This window comes from Cryptomeria japonica, chromosome 7 (genome assembly GCF_030272615.1).
Source record: "Cryptomeria japonica chromosome 7, Sugi_1.0, whole genome shotgun sequence".
NCBI lineage: Eukaryota > Viridiplantae > Streptophyta > Pinopsida > Cupressales > Cupressaceae > Cryptomeria > Cryptomeria japonica.
Window position 1 is genome coordinate 62891906 of NC_081411.1, and position 16965 is coordinate 62908870.

Below are 16965 nucleotides of genomic sequence, written 5' to 3' on the forward strand. Positions count from 1 at the left end.
CGTTAAGCTCATCTCTTTACCCTGGAAAATTTTGCGATTCCTTTCTTTCCAAATTTCACAAATCAGAAGAGATGGTAAAATATAAAGTAAATCAGAAAAATATAGCCTTTCCTTCTAGTTTAGGCCATTGCAAAAACCACTCATCCAACCCTGATGGGAAGGGGCCAAAAATTCTCAATTTTCCCATGAAATGCCACCAACAGTGACTGGAGAACTTGCAGTGGAGAAGTAGACGATCCGCAGTCTCTTCTTGCTCTTAACATAAAATGCATCTACTGGGTCCATTGATACCCATTGAATAGAGTCTTTCTTTAGTTAGAATCTTTCTTTGACAAGCCAACCTCACAAATGAACCTACTTTGGGTAGGAGATGTCAGTGCCAAAAGAGATTAATTGGCCAATATTTTTTGTCTATAGCCACTTCTTTCAATTTCTAACCAAAATGTACCTTGTATTCACCATTAGAGGATCCACACCACCTAATAATGTCCTTTTCAAGGGAAGGAAAAATAACCCTTTTGTTGAGAATATCGGCAAACAAATCTTTTTGATGCTAATCCAAGTCTAAGGGATCCAAGGAGTTTCATTTCCACTTAGCAATGTCATTTTCTTGGATAGGATAACCATAATCACAGATATTGTGGCCCCAGAGGTGACAAGTTTCTACCATAATAGGTTGTAGAGAAGGGTTGAGACAGACGACAGCTTCACCAGCCCAAGAATAAATCCAAAAGGAGGCATCCCTTCCATTCCTGACATCCCAGGTAACCTAATCACTTATGATTTCCCTGCTTTCCACAATAAAATTCCAGATGGCTGAACCTCTAGGGGGTTGTTTATTGTGAGAATCCTTTTTGGCTCCAGGGAGTCCAAATATTTATGCTTTAGAATCCTTACCCATTTTTATTTACCACCACTGTAAATTTCCCAAACCAATTTAGCACCCATAGCTAAATTCATAATCGAAATTTGTCAAATGCCAGCACCCCCTGTGTTTTTTGGTTGGCAACTCTTTTTCCAAGCTATAAGAGGAAATTTCCCTTTGTCATCCAAGCCATTCCAAAGGAAATTTCTCATTATAGAGATCAATTCATCTTCAATTGCCATCGGTAATCTTAGACATGCCATGGAAAAAACCGGTAGTGCAGAGAGGACTGATTTTATTATAGTGAGTTTCCCAGCAGAGGATAACCACTTGCCTTTCCAATTTGCAAGCTTGGATTTTCACTTATAAATAATATGCTTCCAATAGCAAGTTCTGTTACTGCCAATGAAGAGGGGGGTTCCAAAAAATTTCCCTAGGAAGTTTGCAACTCTGAGATTAAGAATCCTTGATAAGACACCTTGTAACTTAATCAGAGTGTTGACAAAAAACACTTTAGATTTGTTCCAATTGATATTCTGCCTAGAAGCCATATAGTAATCATCAAGGCATGATTTAATTGTCCTTGCCTCTCTCCTACAAGTGGAGCCAAACAGGACGGTATCATCGACAAATTGCAGGTGAGTCATTTTTTCAACCCCTATTGCCGCATTGACTCCAATACAATGATCATCTTATTGAAGAACACTTATTGATCGACCTAAGGCTTCAACCATTATGATAAACAAAAATGGTGACATTGGATCGCCTTGTCATATTCCTCTTGACATGGAAAAGATGCCATGAGATGATCCATTAACCAAACCAAAGAATTTGGGGGATGATAAACAACTCATGACCCATGTGATCCATTACTTGCAAAAAACAAATTTATTTAAAACATCAATTAAGAAACCCATGTCCAACATATTATAAGCTTTTAGAATATCTAGTTTTAAAATCATGTAGGAATCCTTAGTTTTCCTAGCCGTGTGAAGCGTTTCATGGGCAATGATAATGCCTTCCACAATGGATCTTCTAGGGGAAAATCCACTTTGTTCATTCGATATGATGTGCTTAAGGAGGGGCTTCAATCTATTGGCTATGATCTTTGTTACAATCTTATAGATCGTGTTGCATAAAGCAATGGGCCTAAAATCACTCATCTATTGAGGGTTTTTCGTTTTCGGGATTAAAGCCAAAAATGTGTGATTAATAGCACCTAACATAGTCATTTTCTTTCTTGATTCTTCTACTGCTAGGTGTAGATCTCGAGCGATGATATCCCAGAATTGTTGGAAGAAAGCTGTAGGGAAGCCATCAGGGCTAGGAGTCTTATCAAGATTCAACTGGAAGGTAATTTTCCTTACTTCATCAATTGAAATAGGATTAAAGAGAGCTACATTTTGACTATCAGATATTATGGATGGGATTGAGTTAAGAAGTCTCGCTCTTGCTTCATGATAATTCTGGTGACCACCATTCATTAAAGATTCAAAGAATCTTACAGCTTCCTATGCAATGTCCTCATAGTTCCTGACAATGTATCCATTTGGTCTCTTAATCTCTGATATTTTGTTTCTATTGTGAATGGCAATGGCCGATCTATGGAAGAATTTGGTTTTTATGTCTCCTTCCTTAAGCCATAACTCCCTTGATTTTTGTCACCAATGGATTTTCTCACACCGAAGGATTTCATTTAGATCAGATTTGAGGGATTTTTCTTTGTTAAAGAAATCCTCATTCATTCCTGAAGTGATAACAGAACTAGTTATTTCTTCCAAATCAGCCTTGATTCTTAATTTCTCCATATGAATATTCTTGAATTGGCTCCTATTCCATTCTTTGACCTTAACTTTAATATACTTGAGCTTCTTATTGAGTATGAATAATCTCTAATTATTCCCTAGAACTGGTTCATTCCACCAAACAGATATAAGATCATATAGCTCAGGCACTCTGAACCATATTTTCTCAAACGGAAAGGAGTACCTCCCTCCAATTGTCCCTTGGCGACCTCTAGACAGATCGGGTAGTGATTTGATCCAATAAGCGGGAGAATCGATGACTCTAATACAAGATTTTGTCCCAGCCAATCATCAGCAATAAGAAACTAGTCAAGCCATTCAGCAATATTAGTAAAACCCGATCTCCTATTTGTCCATGTGAAAATTCCATTTTTCAGAACAATGTCTATTAGGTGATTCTTCTTAACAAATTCCAAAAAATCTTTATGGGTCATACCAGTCCTCTGAATACCCCTACTTTTTCATTGCCAAAAAGGATCACATTGAAGTCCCCTGCAACCACACAACTACCTTCGATAATACTACAAATTCTGATGGCTAAAAGATCCCAGAGAGGACGTTTATCACCAGTAGAAGATGGTCTATAAACATTAAAAATATTGAAATTCTCATTCCGTCCTAGGATAGTTACCAGACAATGTTGCCAATACATATCTTCCCCAACAAGAGAGATCCTAACATTCATGGGATTCCAAATGATTCCCAAGCCACTAGAGGCTCCATCTGATTGCCTAAACAGACCATTCCACTGTTTCCAAACTCTCATTTTTGCATCAATCTCAAGCTTACTCCATTTAGTCTCTTGTAGTAGCCAAATATCTCCTTTGGTGTCATCAATCTGGCACTCAATCAAGCACCATTTATTAGGGGCATTGATGCCCCTAACATTCCAAGATAAGAGTTTCATTGCTCCTAGGGAAGGGCGTTTCCCTTCCCTAAATTATGTTTGGTTTGACCACTAGCTGCACTAGCAATTGCTAGCATTATTTTTTTTGACTTGCACCCCCACATTCCTTTTGGCTAGAAGTTTGGTTTGTCAATGGTTGAATCCGACTTCCTAGAACCTTTTTTGGAATCCTCCAATATAAGACCAGAGTCAGGTTCAAAGTCTTCTTCCCACTTCGACGAGGATGACTCAATTTCACCATCTTCCAATTCAATACCTAGCGAAGAGAAAATATTATCTCCCATCTCCCCCGGATTTCTAGTAGCCTCCTTTTCCTAAGTGTGAATTTTGCAATCTTCAAATACCAGCTGACTCCCAGTCTCAAGAGGAGAGGGTGGTAGCGAATCCGCTAGTTTAAATCCAATATCCACCTGTAAGGTTTTAGTCTTTTCCAAAAGCATGAGAAGATCTTGTTGGCTCTCACTTTGATCAGAGGAGGGAGGAGCTATGTTCAAAGGAGTTGCCTCAGTCAATGGAATATTCTCCTTTTCATGAATTTCATTAAAAAATCCTCCTCGATATCAGTGGAGATAGGAGGTTCTGGCTGAAGATTTTCTTCAATAGGAAATTGCATACATGAATAACTTCTATGCATCGTAGCCGAAACATCACAACCTAGGCCAGTGTGATCCAAGGAGAAGCATTTAGGGAAAATATGCAACTGATCTTCCCTATCAATCTTTTGGATCCAGAACTTCCCAGCACCAATAATTTTAACTTCATCAGGGATCTTGGTGATTTGATCTGTGCTAATGCATATTTTGAGGAAGCTTCCCCATATTTTGTGCTCCAAAATGTCATCAACCGATACAAATGTGCCAAGATCTTTGCATATATCCTTAATGACATCAATATGCCAGTAATCTGAGGGACAGTTGTAGAATCTTATCCATACCTTACTGTCTGGTAATACATGAGTCTGAGGATTGAAATTGGGCTACCATTAAATGATGTGAACTTCCATGCCATCCAATATATATGGACCTTTGTTTTTAGCTTTCCATTTCTCCTCATTACTCATAAATTTGATCATATAGAAGTCATTTGGGAGAATATTGATGTTAATATCCTTTCCCCATTGTGCTCTACACTAGGATTCAAAGTTGTCCTTAACTCATTTTCCACCACCCCACTTGATGAAAAAGCAAAACTCAAGCAAATTCAACCTAGCAAAATTAATTTTATTTTCATCAAAAAGATAGTAGGTCTTGAAGTTTTTCTTAATAGTTTAGGATGACAGGGATGGTGAGGGAGAAAGGTCCATCCTCAGACATCAATGTTTCCCCCTCGATCCGACCAAGGGTTCCGATTTTTAGGATGAAAGTTGGATCTCCAAAACATGGCATGGTCCGTCCTAGAGTTATATTGCCCGAATCGCCCATTCCACATTTGGAAATTACCATGAGATTTCATAGGGATCATATTGGGTTCAGAATGTGGAATGCCTCACTTGATTGCCACACCAGGGATGCTAGATTCAGGAGATGGTTGCCATTTTTGGGGGAACTTGGAAGCATGATACTTGGCCTTGCAAAACCAACCTTTGTTATTCCAAATGAAACCATTTTCCTTCCATTTATGTGGGTCAATAGGGCACTGGTTTCCACTTGAATACGGATTTCCATAATTCATCTACAGTCTAGAATATATGTCTTTATGGAACATGTCTTTTCTCCCAAAATTAGTCGGTTTCTGAGAGGGTTGCAACCTACCTGCTTCAATGGGAAAGGCAATATTTGCTTCATTGCTCCATGAACCAATCTTTGGGGTGACTTTGTTTTGATTAGGAATATTTGCGGCCTGAACGCTCAAACATTGCACATCGGCATCCTTGCTCCTGCTGCCTTCAATCGCCGCCATTTCGCCTAGTCTACACTTCAAATGGAGATCTTTTCTTTTATGATTTTGATTTATTATATTTATTTTTGTAAGATTTTTCTAATTTTTTATTTTGCTAATGTTTTTCTTAATGTTTTTCTAAGTTTTAATTTACTACCTTAGTTTTCAAATTTTTTCATAAGATTTTTTTAAAAAGTTGAAAAAAAAATACATATATAGTTATTTAATTTTAAATACGAATTGGAGTTAAATCAAAACATTAAATTAAGTTTTCTAACATTTTTCTAAGTTTTAATTTTGCTAATGTTTTTCTAAAAAATTTCAAAAGTTTTTCTAAAATGTAGAAAAGCAATAAATATATAATTATTTAATTAAAAAAATAAATTAACAAACAAATTATTTATTAATTTTTAGATAAATTTAATAAAAAAAAACATTATTAAACAAAAAAATGTTTATTTTGTGCACCTAAAATAATGTAGGTCAAAAGCTGGAAGGTGAGAAGCGTTGGCTACTGCTCACAGGGTAGGGTGGCGTGGTGCTGATGTCGGGTTCACTCTAATCCCCTCTGGACATAGAAAACTTCAAACTTGAAAATGACATTAAACTATCATTTTCGGTTTTTATAGCAATTTAAAAAAAATTAAAAAAATGGGTTCGATCGAACTCCCAAACCCAACTGGGGTTCTATCGAACCCTACGAGGGGGTTTGCTCGAACACCCCTAGTTTGTTCGAACCCCCTTCAAAAAAAATTCCCCGCCTCCGCTAATTTTCTTCATTGGCAAAAGTGGGAGCCATTATTGTGGGATAACCCAATAATATTCTTATCATTAGGTTTGGGGATTAATTCTCATGTCTTATTCTTTTCTATTTGATCTAATTCTTCTTTCATTGCATTCATCTAATTCTCATCCTTACTTGCTTCAATAAATGATTCCGACTCAATTTGAGAAATTAAACATACATTTTCAATAGCTAATCTTCTTCTAGTCATCACACCTTTCCTTTTATCTCAAATGATCTAATTTTTAGAATGATTTAGTTTCACATACCTGGCAGACTTTGAATTTTCTTGATTTATTGACTCTTTCTACTATTCAATTGTGACTATTGAATTTTTTGATGTTACCGGAGTCACTAGTTCAATGCTCTAAACTGATTCTTGCACTATCGGTTCCAGTTTGATAAATTCATCTTCTGGTCCATAGTCATATGATCTGATCTAATTATTTCCTAGCTCATCCACCTTGCATTTATGCTTTCCAATATCCTATTCTATCTTTTTTTATAACATCTATATGCTTTTCTCTTAGTGGAATAACCAAAAAATATTCCTTCATCACTTCTAGGATCAAACTTTCTTAATGTAACATCTCTTCTAATGTAGCAATTACTTCCAAAAAAATTGAAATATCTAACAATAGGAGTATGACCAAACCATAATTCATAAGGAGTCTTATCGATATCACCTTTTATGTGTACTTTGTTGAAAGTGTATACTACAGTTTTAACAGCCTCTCTTCGATAGATATTAGACAATTTATCTTTAGTCATCATTATCCTTGCAACATCCAATATGGTTATTTTCTTTATTTCCACTAATCCATTCTATTGTGGGGTTCTAGGTGCAGAAAGTTGTCTTCTGATTCCATTCTTTTCACAAAAGTTGTTGAACTCACTGAATGTAAACTCACTGCCTTGATCTGATCTTAAGCACTTTATCTTTAATCTTGTCTCAGTCTGAACCATAGCTTTAAAGACTTTGAATTTCTCAAGAGCTTCTGGTTTTTCTTTCAAAAATGCAACCCACATCATTCTAGAATAGTCATCAATAAGTAACATAAAGTATTTATCACCTTCAAAACTTTTAGTCCTTATCGGTCCACGCAGATCAATATGAATAAGACCAAGAATTTCATTAGATTTATCATGTATACTTCTCAAAGATGTTCTAACTTGCTTACCCATTTGAAGTTATCTACATACTGGATTATGAGGTTTAACAATCTTGGGTAAATCTCTTACAGCCCGTGATGAACTAATCTTCACTATGCAGTCAAAATTTACATGACACATCCTCTTATGCCATAACCAGGTTTCATCAATCTAAGCAATCAAACAATCTTTCTCACCGAAGTTCAAATAAAAAATGTTTCCTTTAGTCTGGGTTCTGAAAGAAATTTCTAATCCAGATTTATTGATGATCTTGCATTTTCCATCCTTGAATTGCAAATGAAATCCTCTATCCACCATCTGACCTATACTTAAAAGATTATCTTTTAATCCTTCAACATAGTAAACATAATCAATATTAGTTTTACCATCTGATGATATTGTTCCTTTGCCTTTGATCATGCATGCCTTGTTGTCTCCAAATCTGTCTAGTTCACCATCAAATTCTTGCAATGTTAGAAATTTTCTCTTGTCACTAGTCATATGATATGAGCAGTCACTATCTATAACCCATTCATCGTTCTATTCAATTTTAGCAGCTAAAGCCTTCTCCTCATATGAGTTGCTTCAATGACAACTTCCGAAGAATCATCCTTGATAGCAATAAAGACCCAATATTTACCAGAGCTTCCATTGCTGGAGCCATTTACAGGTTCATCATCATCATCATCATTAGTAATACCAAAATCATCATCACGGGCATAGTAACATGATTTAACCTTATTCAATCTAAATCTAGATCTGCTTTGATATTTTGGATTAGGCTTATAATTCCTCACAAATCTTTCATGATTCCTAGCATCTCTTTCAACACATCTAGAAGCAAAATGACCAATCTTATTACATAAAAAATATTTAAAAGGGATTTTTCTTTCATACTTACTTCCAGCCGGTCCTTTAGGAATTCTTCTAGCAATTAGGGCTTCTAACTCTTCAAGTTCTTTGTCTTCTCTTTCAATGTCTTCCAAATATTTAGCATACATCTCCTTCCAATCTATCTTCTTCTTACCGAAGGAAGATGCTTTTAAATGTAGTCTCTGTTTTAGTAGCACTTTGATCTCCAAGCTCCTCAAGCTCAAAAGTAGTCAATTTCCCAAGTAACGTATCTCTGGTAAGAGGGGTACTTGACAATGTGCGGAGTTCATTAATTACAGTAGCCTTCATCTTGTAAGCCAAAGGTAGAACTCTTAGAATCTTTGACACAACCTCATCCTCACTAACTGATCTGCCACAACATTTGATTCCCATGACAATCTTATTTACTCTATCCATGAAAGAATTAATCTTCTCATCTTCTTCCATCTTCAAAGTTTCATATCTTACTCGGAAGCCTTCAAGTTTTGCAATTTTTACTGCTTTGTCCCTTCATATAGAGTTTCAAGCTTTATCCAGATCTACTTTGCATTCTCCAACTCTATGACATTCAATAGTTTTGCATCAGATAGGGCACTTAGCAATGCTTCTTTTGATCTAACAACATTTTTAGCTCTCTTTTTTTCATCAGCAGGTGCCAGTTTTTCAGAATTAGGATCATGAGGTATATAGCCTTTCTCCACTATCTCCCAAACTTTAGCTCCAAGACATCTTAGATGAACCTTCATTCACTCCTTCCATATTTTTTAATTTGTACCATAAAATTTGGGACTCTCCTTCCGATAGGGATTGAATGTAGAGTTTCAAGTTGATGCCAATGCCATCGGATCTCCTCAAGTGGTTAAGCTTCTGCGGAGAGGACCTTTCTCTAATACTAATTGTTAGACAATTCAAATCCTGGGAGAAAACTAAGAGGGGGGGTGAATCAGTTTTCTACCAATATTAATAGTTAATGTAGATTATAAACTTTAAATTGGAGCACAAGGAAACTAACACAATGAAAGATAAAGCATGAAAGCACTGTACACACAACATCAATATTTTTGACATGGAAAACTCGGTAAAGGGAAAAACCATGGTGGGAAACTGTACCCACAATCAGATAATACTTTTGCAGTAGTATGTGAAATAATTACAATTGGGATTTCACTTGCAATCAGGCCAACTGCCTAGAGCTCACTGCTCATCATAAAAGAGAAGTCTCATTGACTTACAAAACATGAAACTACAATTCAGAGAAAGATGAACTATGAAAGTAGCATCCACTAATGTTTGATACAGTTCCGGTTAAGAACAAATATCTGCCTTGCTAAATGATCTAACCCTTCGCTAAATGATCTAACCTTTTTCACACATAAATCTCTTTCTGATAATGTAGACTTAAACATCGATTTCCATACCATGCCAATTACATCAATAAGTCACCTATAAATACAAATCATCAACCTTATTGATAAGGTCAGCTAAACCCTCAACCCATAACTATAGAAATTACATCACACGATGTCACCAGACCAAGTTCATGATTTACATTATATAGAATGGACCTAATTCAAGTTTCCAAACAATTACATCCACCAGAAATCTTGCTAAGACCAAAATCCAACACGCTTCACCAACCGGTAGAAACCCTCAGTGTAATAGCACAACAAGTCTAACCGGATCCAATAGGACCATCATAACAGCACAGCAGCCAATGCAAAGCCACCAAACAATTAGGACATGATCAAGAAGCACCTTCAGAATGATAGAAATAGTTCCCATAAGCTGGATCACAATCACCTAATCAAATCATCAAATATCGCTAACCGGTAAAGCTAACCAGTACTAAGAAATATCAACTAGGAATGAAAGTGATAGCTTCCACAACACCAAAACATAAACCAATAGAATATGACAAGCATATAACCATCCAAATCAAAATCATAGCCAAAACCAAGATAAACACCAATTCTAATCGGGATAGATCCAACCGGGATAGAATAATTGTATCCAACCAGGATACAGTGTTGACATCAATGACAACACTTAACCAAATCAAGCATATTGCCACCAAATTTATCATGATAATTAAGGTATTCCTTGGTGATTGTTTCCTGAAAATAGAAGATAGGTACCGCACGAATGTTGACATTGTGAATATGGTTTGAGATGGATAGATGGGACGGGGGATGCAAAAAAGTGTTGAAAGGGTCCCATGGTCTGACATGGACGTGGACAAATTTTGACCATCACGTGACCTTTGATTGGCCACATCACTATCCATGGGTGCTCACATTGCATGGGGTTGTCGTCATGTTATTTTGTATTGCCTCGAAGTCGGTTTATTTAGGGTTCATATGTTACCATTTTGATGTTTAATACAAACTTTAATGTTTTTATCGTGGTCCCTTTATTGAGCATGTGATGTTATATGACCGAACTCTCAAAATTTAATTCGAATCAATATGAATGGTTTAAATGTTTATGTGTGAACATAAACATTTATATTTTGAATGCAAAAGATACACTTTATGGTTAATTCGTGTGATTGTTGAGTGGTATTATTTATTGGTTTAATGTTGAACATGTGGTCGGACACACGTTGACATGTACTAGGTGGTTAGGAGGACACCTGTGGACCCCTAACTGCCTAAGACCTGTCACATGTTTAGGTTCCCACACACGTAATTTTATCATTGTCAAAAATCATGAATATAATTTTGTTATAATTTTGTTTTAATATTTTATTTCTTTTTTTGTCAAATTGACAAATAAAGGGAAAAGGTTTAAGAGGAATAAACAAAATAGAAAACCAATAATAGAAAACTTAATACATATTAACTAATCATCTATATTGGATAAACTTTAATTTTTTAGTCAGTTGTCTATTGATATAGGTAGATGTTAAATCTTTTTTAATCTTTACCTTAATAAATAATATTGACAATTAATTTTTAAACATTATTTCTGAAAGAAATAGACATCATCATAAATTAACTTAAATGAAAGAAAATTAAATTAATATCAATCCATATTTAGTATAATGAAGAGTAACTTTATTTAAAAAATTTAATAAAAAATTATAATTAATTTTCTAATAATTTTAAAAAATACATAATACAAAAAAATCTTATAAAAATATGCTTTCTAATATAAAATTAGTGGAAGTTACAAGTGTGACCATAATTAATACTTAGCATCAATTTCAATTTTTCTATTCTTACTAAACTTCTACTTCAAATTGTCAAATTCTCAAATACCAATGTATTTCTCCCAAATTTTATTTTATTAGTTTAACCAATCACTGTATAGAATTAAAAAATTTGAACAACAATTCTCTAGTTTTAATCAATTTTCTTATTTAATAATTTTTATATCTCTGCACTCTATATCACTTCCTCTCTCGCTCTCTATCTATTAAGCTATCGCTACCTCTCCCTCTCCCCCCTTACATCTTTTTTATACCTTGATCTCTCCATCTCTATATCTCCCCCTCCCTCCTCTATGTCTCTCCATCTTTATCTTTATCTATCTTTCTAACTCTCTATATCTATGTATCTACTTATCTCCCTTTCTTTCTCCCTCTCTCCCTCCATCTTCCTCTCTCCCCCTCTATTTCTAAACATGATTCGCTCTATCTATCAATCCATTGCTCTCTCTCCTACTCACTCTTCCTAGACCTTTATATCTATATATCTCTTTGCCCCTCTATCTCAATCCCTTCATATTTTTTCTTTAATCTCTTCTCGTATCTCTATCTCTGCATCTCTGCATCTCTCTCTATCTATCTCCATGTACTAATTCTCATTTCTATCTTTATATTCCTATCTACTCTTAACTAGCTACATTATTGGGAAGAACTTGACACATTGCATCTCTTGTTTTAAAATTGTCATTTGTTGGCTCATCTTTTAACTAAGATTAATTTTAATAAATAATTTAAGAGGTTACAAAACTTCTCACTATTTAGAAAGTTGTGAGAGTTTAACTTCAAAATGATAAATCGAAGAATCTTTGATTATTAAAAAATAAAAGTGAAATAAATTATAGACACTAATTTCATTATAAAAATAGTTCTATGAAATAATCTACATACCACATCTATGAAAACAAAATATAACAATTTAAAAAAAATGTTCAGAAATTCATTTTAGCTATTTAAAAGAGCACAAGCCTTAAACTGAACAACCAATTTTGACAAAAGCTCCATTCATAAACATTAACTATGAATAATTATACATAATACTCAAACATTTTCCCTCTTCACCTTTCTCCACTTGCACCTGAAACCCTTTCTTCCTTATTCCCTACCTCCGCATCTGAATTTTCCATATAATGACAACAACAGCAAGTCAAATTAGTACATGCTACCATTGTAATTATCCATTTTCCTCCACGCACCTTAAGCCCATAGTTGGGATAAAGTGATGTATTTATATCCTCTACAGAAGTATGGCTTCAACCACTGCTACAAAGCATCCAATAACGAAACTCAAATCCGACCACACCATCCCGTGTTAGCGTCAGAAAAAAGATATTGTTTAAAGTGGATTCCGTTCCATCCACTACTCTTACAATCATGTCTATTCTCCATGGCACACTCTGAAATAAAACACGAAGTATACGATTCATTTACACATCGCTCAAAACATTATTTACAGAAGTATAGAATTTTGTAAGAACGAATAACAAAACAAAGCTGAATATCTATAATGAAATAAATAAAACAGTTCGGTAAAAAATAATATTTCTTATTGCCTGTTAAGGAAGAGTACTGAAATCATCACCTTCAACTTATGAATGGAATTCCATATTGCTGCAGTGCTACAATATCTAAGCTGCATATGTTTAAGTGCATTCAATGCTTGGTATGTTCTGTAGATTTTCACAGGAGTCGATGGCAATTCGCTCTAAGCAGCTCAGTCTGGAAATATTTGGCAACTCCTCAAGCTCAGGACAGTCGCTAATAATCAGCTCTCTAAGCTCCATATGATCACCGATTCCTGCTATACTTTGCAAATTTTTGCAACTTTGAACAGACAGACTAATGAGTGTTTTTGGCAGCGTAATGTTCTGTATCTTCTTAAGATTCTTAACCTCAATTTTCTCCAAGCAGCACATTGTGGCAAGATCTGGCAACTCCTTGAGCTTAGGACAATCGCTGATACACAACCATCTTATCTCAAAGTTCCCTGACACACTTTCCAAATTATGACAACCATTCAATTGGAGGTATTTTAACTTCTCGCATCCATCAATTGAAATCCTCTTGAGGCAGCTTGGACCTATAAAAGCTGGGATCTCCACGAGCTCCGGACAGTCACGGATGATTAATTCTACAAGCTTTTGACAACCAAAGTTTGTTGTTTTTAAATTTTCACAATCAATCAACATAAAACATTTTAGCATTAAATTTCTATCAAATTTTATCTTCTTCAAATACGGCATGCTACTGAGACTCAAGGACTCAAACTCGAGCTTCCCACAATCAGAAATTTCTAATTTTACAAGCTGTGCAAGATTGTGAATTCCTGACACTCTTTCCAAATTTTTACAATTTGTAATCTTAACAGAACTTAATGTCTCTGCCATTGTTAATTCCACTTCCACAAGTTTTTTCATATCGTGAAGTTTGATAGATTCAAGGCTTGGATAATGCATTTCACTAATAAAGATCTTGGATACACATTCTTCGTCGCTGATCTTAAGCTTTTTAAGGCCACTCATAGGGGTCTCAACACTACAAGACAGTCCTTCGTTATTCCAATCCTCCTCATTAAATTTGAAATTAAAGATAACCAGAGATTCACACGGAATCTTCTCGTCTCTTTTAGTGGAAACCTGCTCTCCCTTTAATGTGGAAGACCTGAGACATAAACTAGAAAGATTCATATTGAGAGACTCTAGCAAAGGCAAACCTGTGATTGGGAATCCATTGGAATCTAAGAGCACATTCTCTAAAGTATTTAATATTCCTAGATCTGGGATCTCGTTCAAAAAAGTTTGAGAAATTTGCAGCTCTTTCAATTCGAAGGGCGCCTGAAATTCAAGATAAATTTGTATAAATCTCTCAATGATTAAATAAATAGCCCAGAAACAACCATACCATAATGAATTCCACAGTTCAAGGAGATTCAGTTTTTTGACTAAGAAGATCAAAATACCTGCATGCGATCCTCCCACAACGTTTTGAGTCGTCCACCTTTTATTTTTAAACACTGTAATTTTCTAAGAGGAATCCATGAAGGAATGCTCGATAGTTCTGTGGAATTGCCCTCAAGCTGCAGCCATAGTAAGGAAGCTGACGTCTCAAAGCAAGTATTTGATTGGGCTAAAAAGAATGTAACTTGAGAACCCATTGACTCGTCGAAGATGGATTGGAAACATCTGATATTGGTTTTGGTCAGTATAGTTTTGAGACCCACTTGTTCCTGCATGCACAGAGCGGCTCAAATTTCTGTGTATGTAATAAAAATATAAGATTTCGAATATCGTAATACTTAGGAGAAATTGCGAAAGGATAACAAGCATACCAAAGATTTCAGATCTTGAGGACGCCAGAGGCGTTGAGGAGGGCTGAACTCAGCTGCCATTTCTCTTCCCAAGTCTCTCAGGTGGTCATGCATTCTCAATACAGCTCCCTCATTCGAACTGAAATTTTCTGTTACCATTTGTTCCACAAGACACGTTTCTTTAAGTGTTTGCAATGCACTTTGAGATCCTTCCCATACTCTTTCGGCTATACTTTTGGGTTTCCCTTCAAAAAAGCAAGCAATATCCATGAAAACTTGTTTTTCTTCATCATCTAATGCATCAAAACTTATTGCCAAACTTTGCTTTACTTCCTGTGGCAGCATCTCTCTAACTTTAATCAATTCTGACCTCCAATGTTCATGAGACACTTTATGAAGTTGTCTCCCCAGAATCTGAAGACACAAAGGTAAGCCTCCACACAGGCCTACGAAGTCATCAACCAGTAGCTCATACCCACTACATGGATGGGCTTGGTTGAAGGAATGCCAACAGAAGAGTTCTGTTGCATCATTTTTATTCATTTCTTTTAAATTATAGCCAACAGTAATCCCTGCGTTCATAAGCACACGCAAGTCACGGGTTGTAACAATAACCAGACTATCATCAGATTCATTTAGGATATTCATGCACAGTAGAGCATTTAACTGGTCTACATGATCGATGTCATCCACAACAATCATGAAATTTAAAGTGAGGCTCCTTTCAAGACATTTTTCAATACAGCTTGTTCCTTCCTCTGTCCTTCTAAATCTGAGATCTTTGTGGAAGAGATCTTTGAGAAGCTGACTTTGCAAAGAAGGTAGTTCACTTCTCACATAAGCTGCTCGCACATTAGACAAGAAGCTTGCTTCTAAATAATATGAACGCTTTCGGTTATACAACTCTTTGGCGAGAGTTGTTTTCCCCACTCCGCCCATGCCAAAAATGCCTATAACCTTATGCTTCATTCTTTCCAGCCCGCACTGGTTTTCAAAATCTTCCACAAGATTTTGAAGCCCCACAGGATATGGAGCAACATGTAAACATGTTTTCCTTTGAACTTCTTTTCGCACAACTTCTACTATCTTTTGGCAATCCCGATCACTGAAACTGTGTAAAATAAAAGGAGGATCTCGTGAGAAAGCTGTTAAACCACAGTTTAAGGAAAACTTATACAAGGTGAAACTAGAACCTTAGGAAATATTACCTGTCACATTTTTCGCCGGCAGTATACGAAATAGAACGAAGGGCTTGCTTCCACTCGTTGAGCTTCTCGAGGTACCTGCCCTCCTCTTCATATTTACTGAATGCATCAGCGTATACTCCCTTTCCAATTTGGGTGAATTCCCATGGCTCCACTTCATAGAACACGGGAATAATTTTGGCCTGACTTTGGAGCATGAGAACCAGCTCAGCCAGGCACCAAGGGGACTCTGCATAACTTTTGGAAAAGATGGCTATGTGTACCTTAGCAGAGCGGATGGCTGTCTCGATAGTGGAAGGAAACGAATATCCTAGTTCCTTCTCTTCGGAATCAAGAAACGCCCGTATGCCTATCTCCTTAAGCGAGTTGTAAAGCTGAGTAGCAAGAGTTCGTTTGACATCGGCGCCTCTGTGGTTGATGAACACATCAAACAATATTGAAGGTTCAGAAACCTTTCTTCTTTTCCCGGCAGGTTCTATTCGAGGGAACGCATCTAATTCTTGATTTTGTTGGTGACTTGAAGAAGAAGATGCCATTGATTCCAATTCAAACGCTAACTACTCGTGAGAAATAGAAAGAAAGGGCAGACGAATAGGATCTGATGGCAGTATGCGTGATGAAAGATGAGTTTATGTAGAAGACGAAGGCTAGCGTGAATTATATAGATATTAGCGCAGGTGGGTTCTGTAATTTCGTCGTTGTTTCCTGAAACATCGAGGAAAAGAAGATTAAGGAAAATTTATACAAGCTGCTGACCTGTACAAACTATAAAGAAGCGGGCTAGATCAATCCTTTCTCGACAAATTCGAGGGCCAAAAAAAAGAGGGGTGAGGAAATTACGTAGAAATCTGGGTTGGGTCTTATCCTATAAAGATTCGAAGGTAAAAGAGAAGGAAAATGGTAAGTTGAAAGTAGGCAAACCCGTACATGAACGGAAGGGAGATTGGACTTGATTTGGCCACATTTAAAGAGGATTCTGTCGGC

The 16965-nt window shown here is 36.1% G+C and overlaps 1 protein-coding gene across 1 annotated transcript; it reads right to left on the reverse strand.

Moving 5' to 3' along the window:
• Positions 1 to 12474: 12474 nt before the first annotated feature.
• On the reverse strand, positions 12475 to 16785 carry LOC131035308 (disease resistance protein Roq1). Its single transcript, XM_059209437.1, has 5 exons — positions 15985 to 16785; positions 14798 to 15887; positions 14429 to 14695; positions 13052 to 14303; positions 12475 to 12866 (listed from the first exon to the last, which is right to left on the reverse strand). The coding sequence occupies exons 1-4, from the start codon at positions 16515 to 16517 to the stop codon at positions 13113 to 13115; spliced, it is 3081 nt and encodes a 1026-aa protein (XP_059065420.1). The 5' UTR covers positions 16518 to 16785; the 3' UTR covers positions 12475 to 12866; positions 13052 to 13112.
• Positions 16786 to 16965: the final 180 nt, after the last annotated feature.

Excerpts from the sequence above, each read along its gene's own strand:
- LOC131035308 (XM_059209437.1), bottom strand. The coding sequence starts at position 16,517 with ATGGCATCTTCTTCTTCAAGTCACCAACAAAATCAAGAATTAGATGCG. Across the intron at positions 15,888-15,984 it reads GCCGGCGAAAAATGTGACAG|TTTCAGTGATCGGGATTGCC; the intron begins GTAATATTTCCT and ends TATTTTACACAG. Across the intron at positions 14,304-14,428 it reads TGTGGGAGGATCGCATGCAG|GCGCCCTTCGAATTGAAAGA; the intron begins GTATTTTGATCT and ends CTTGAATTTCAG.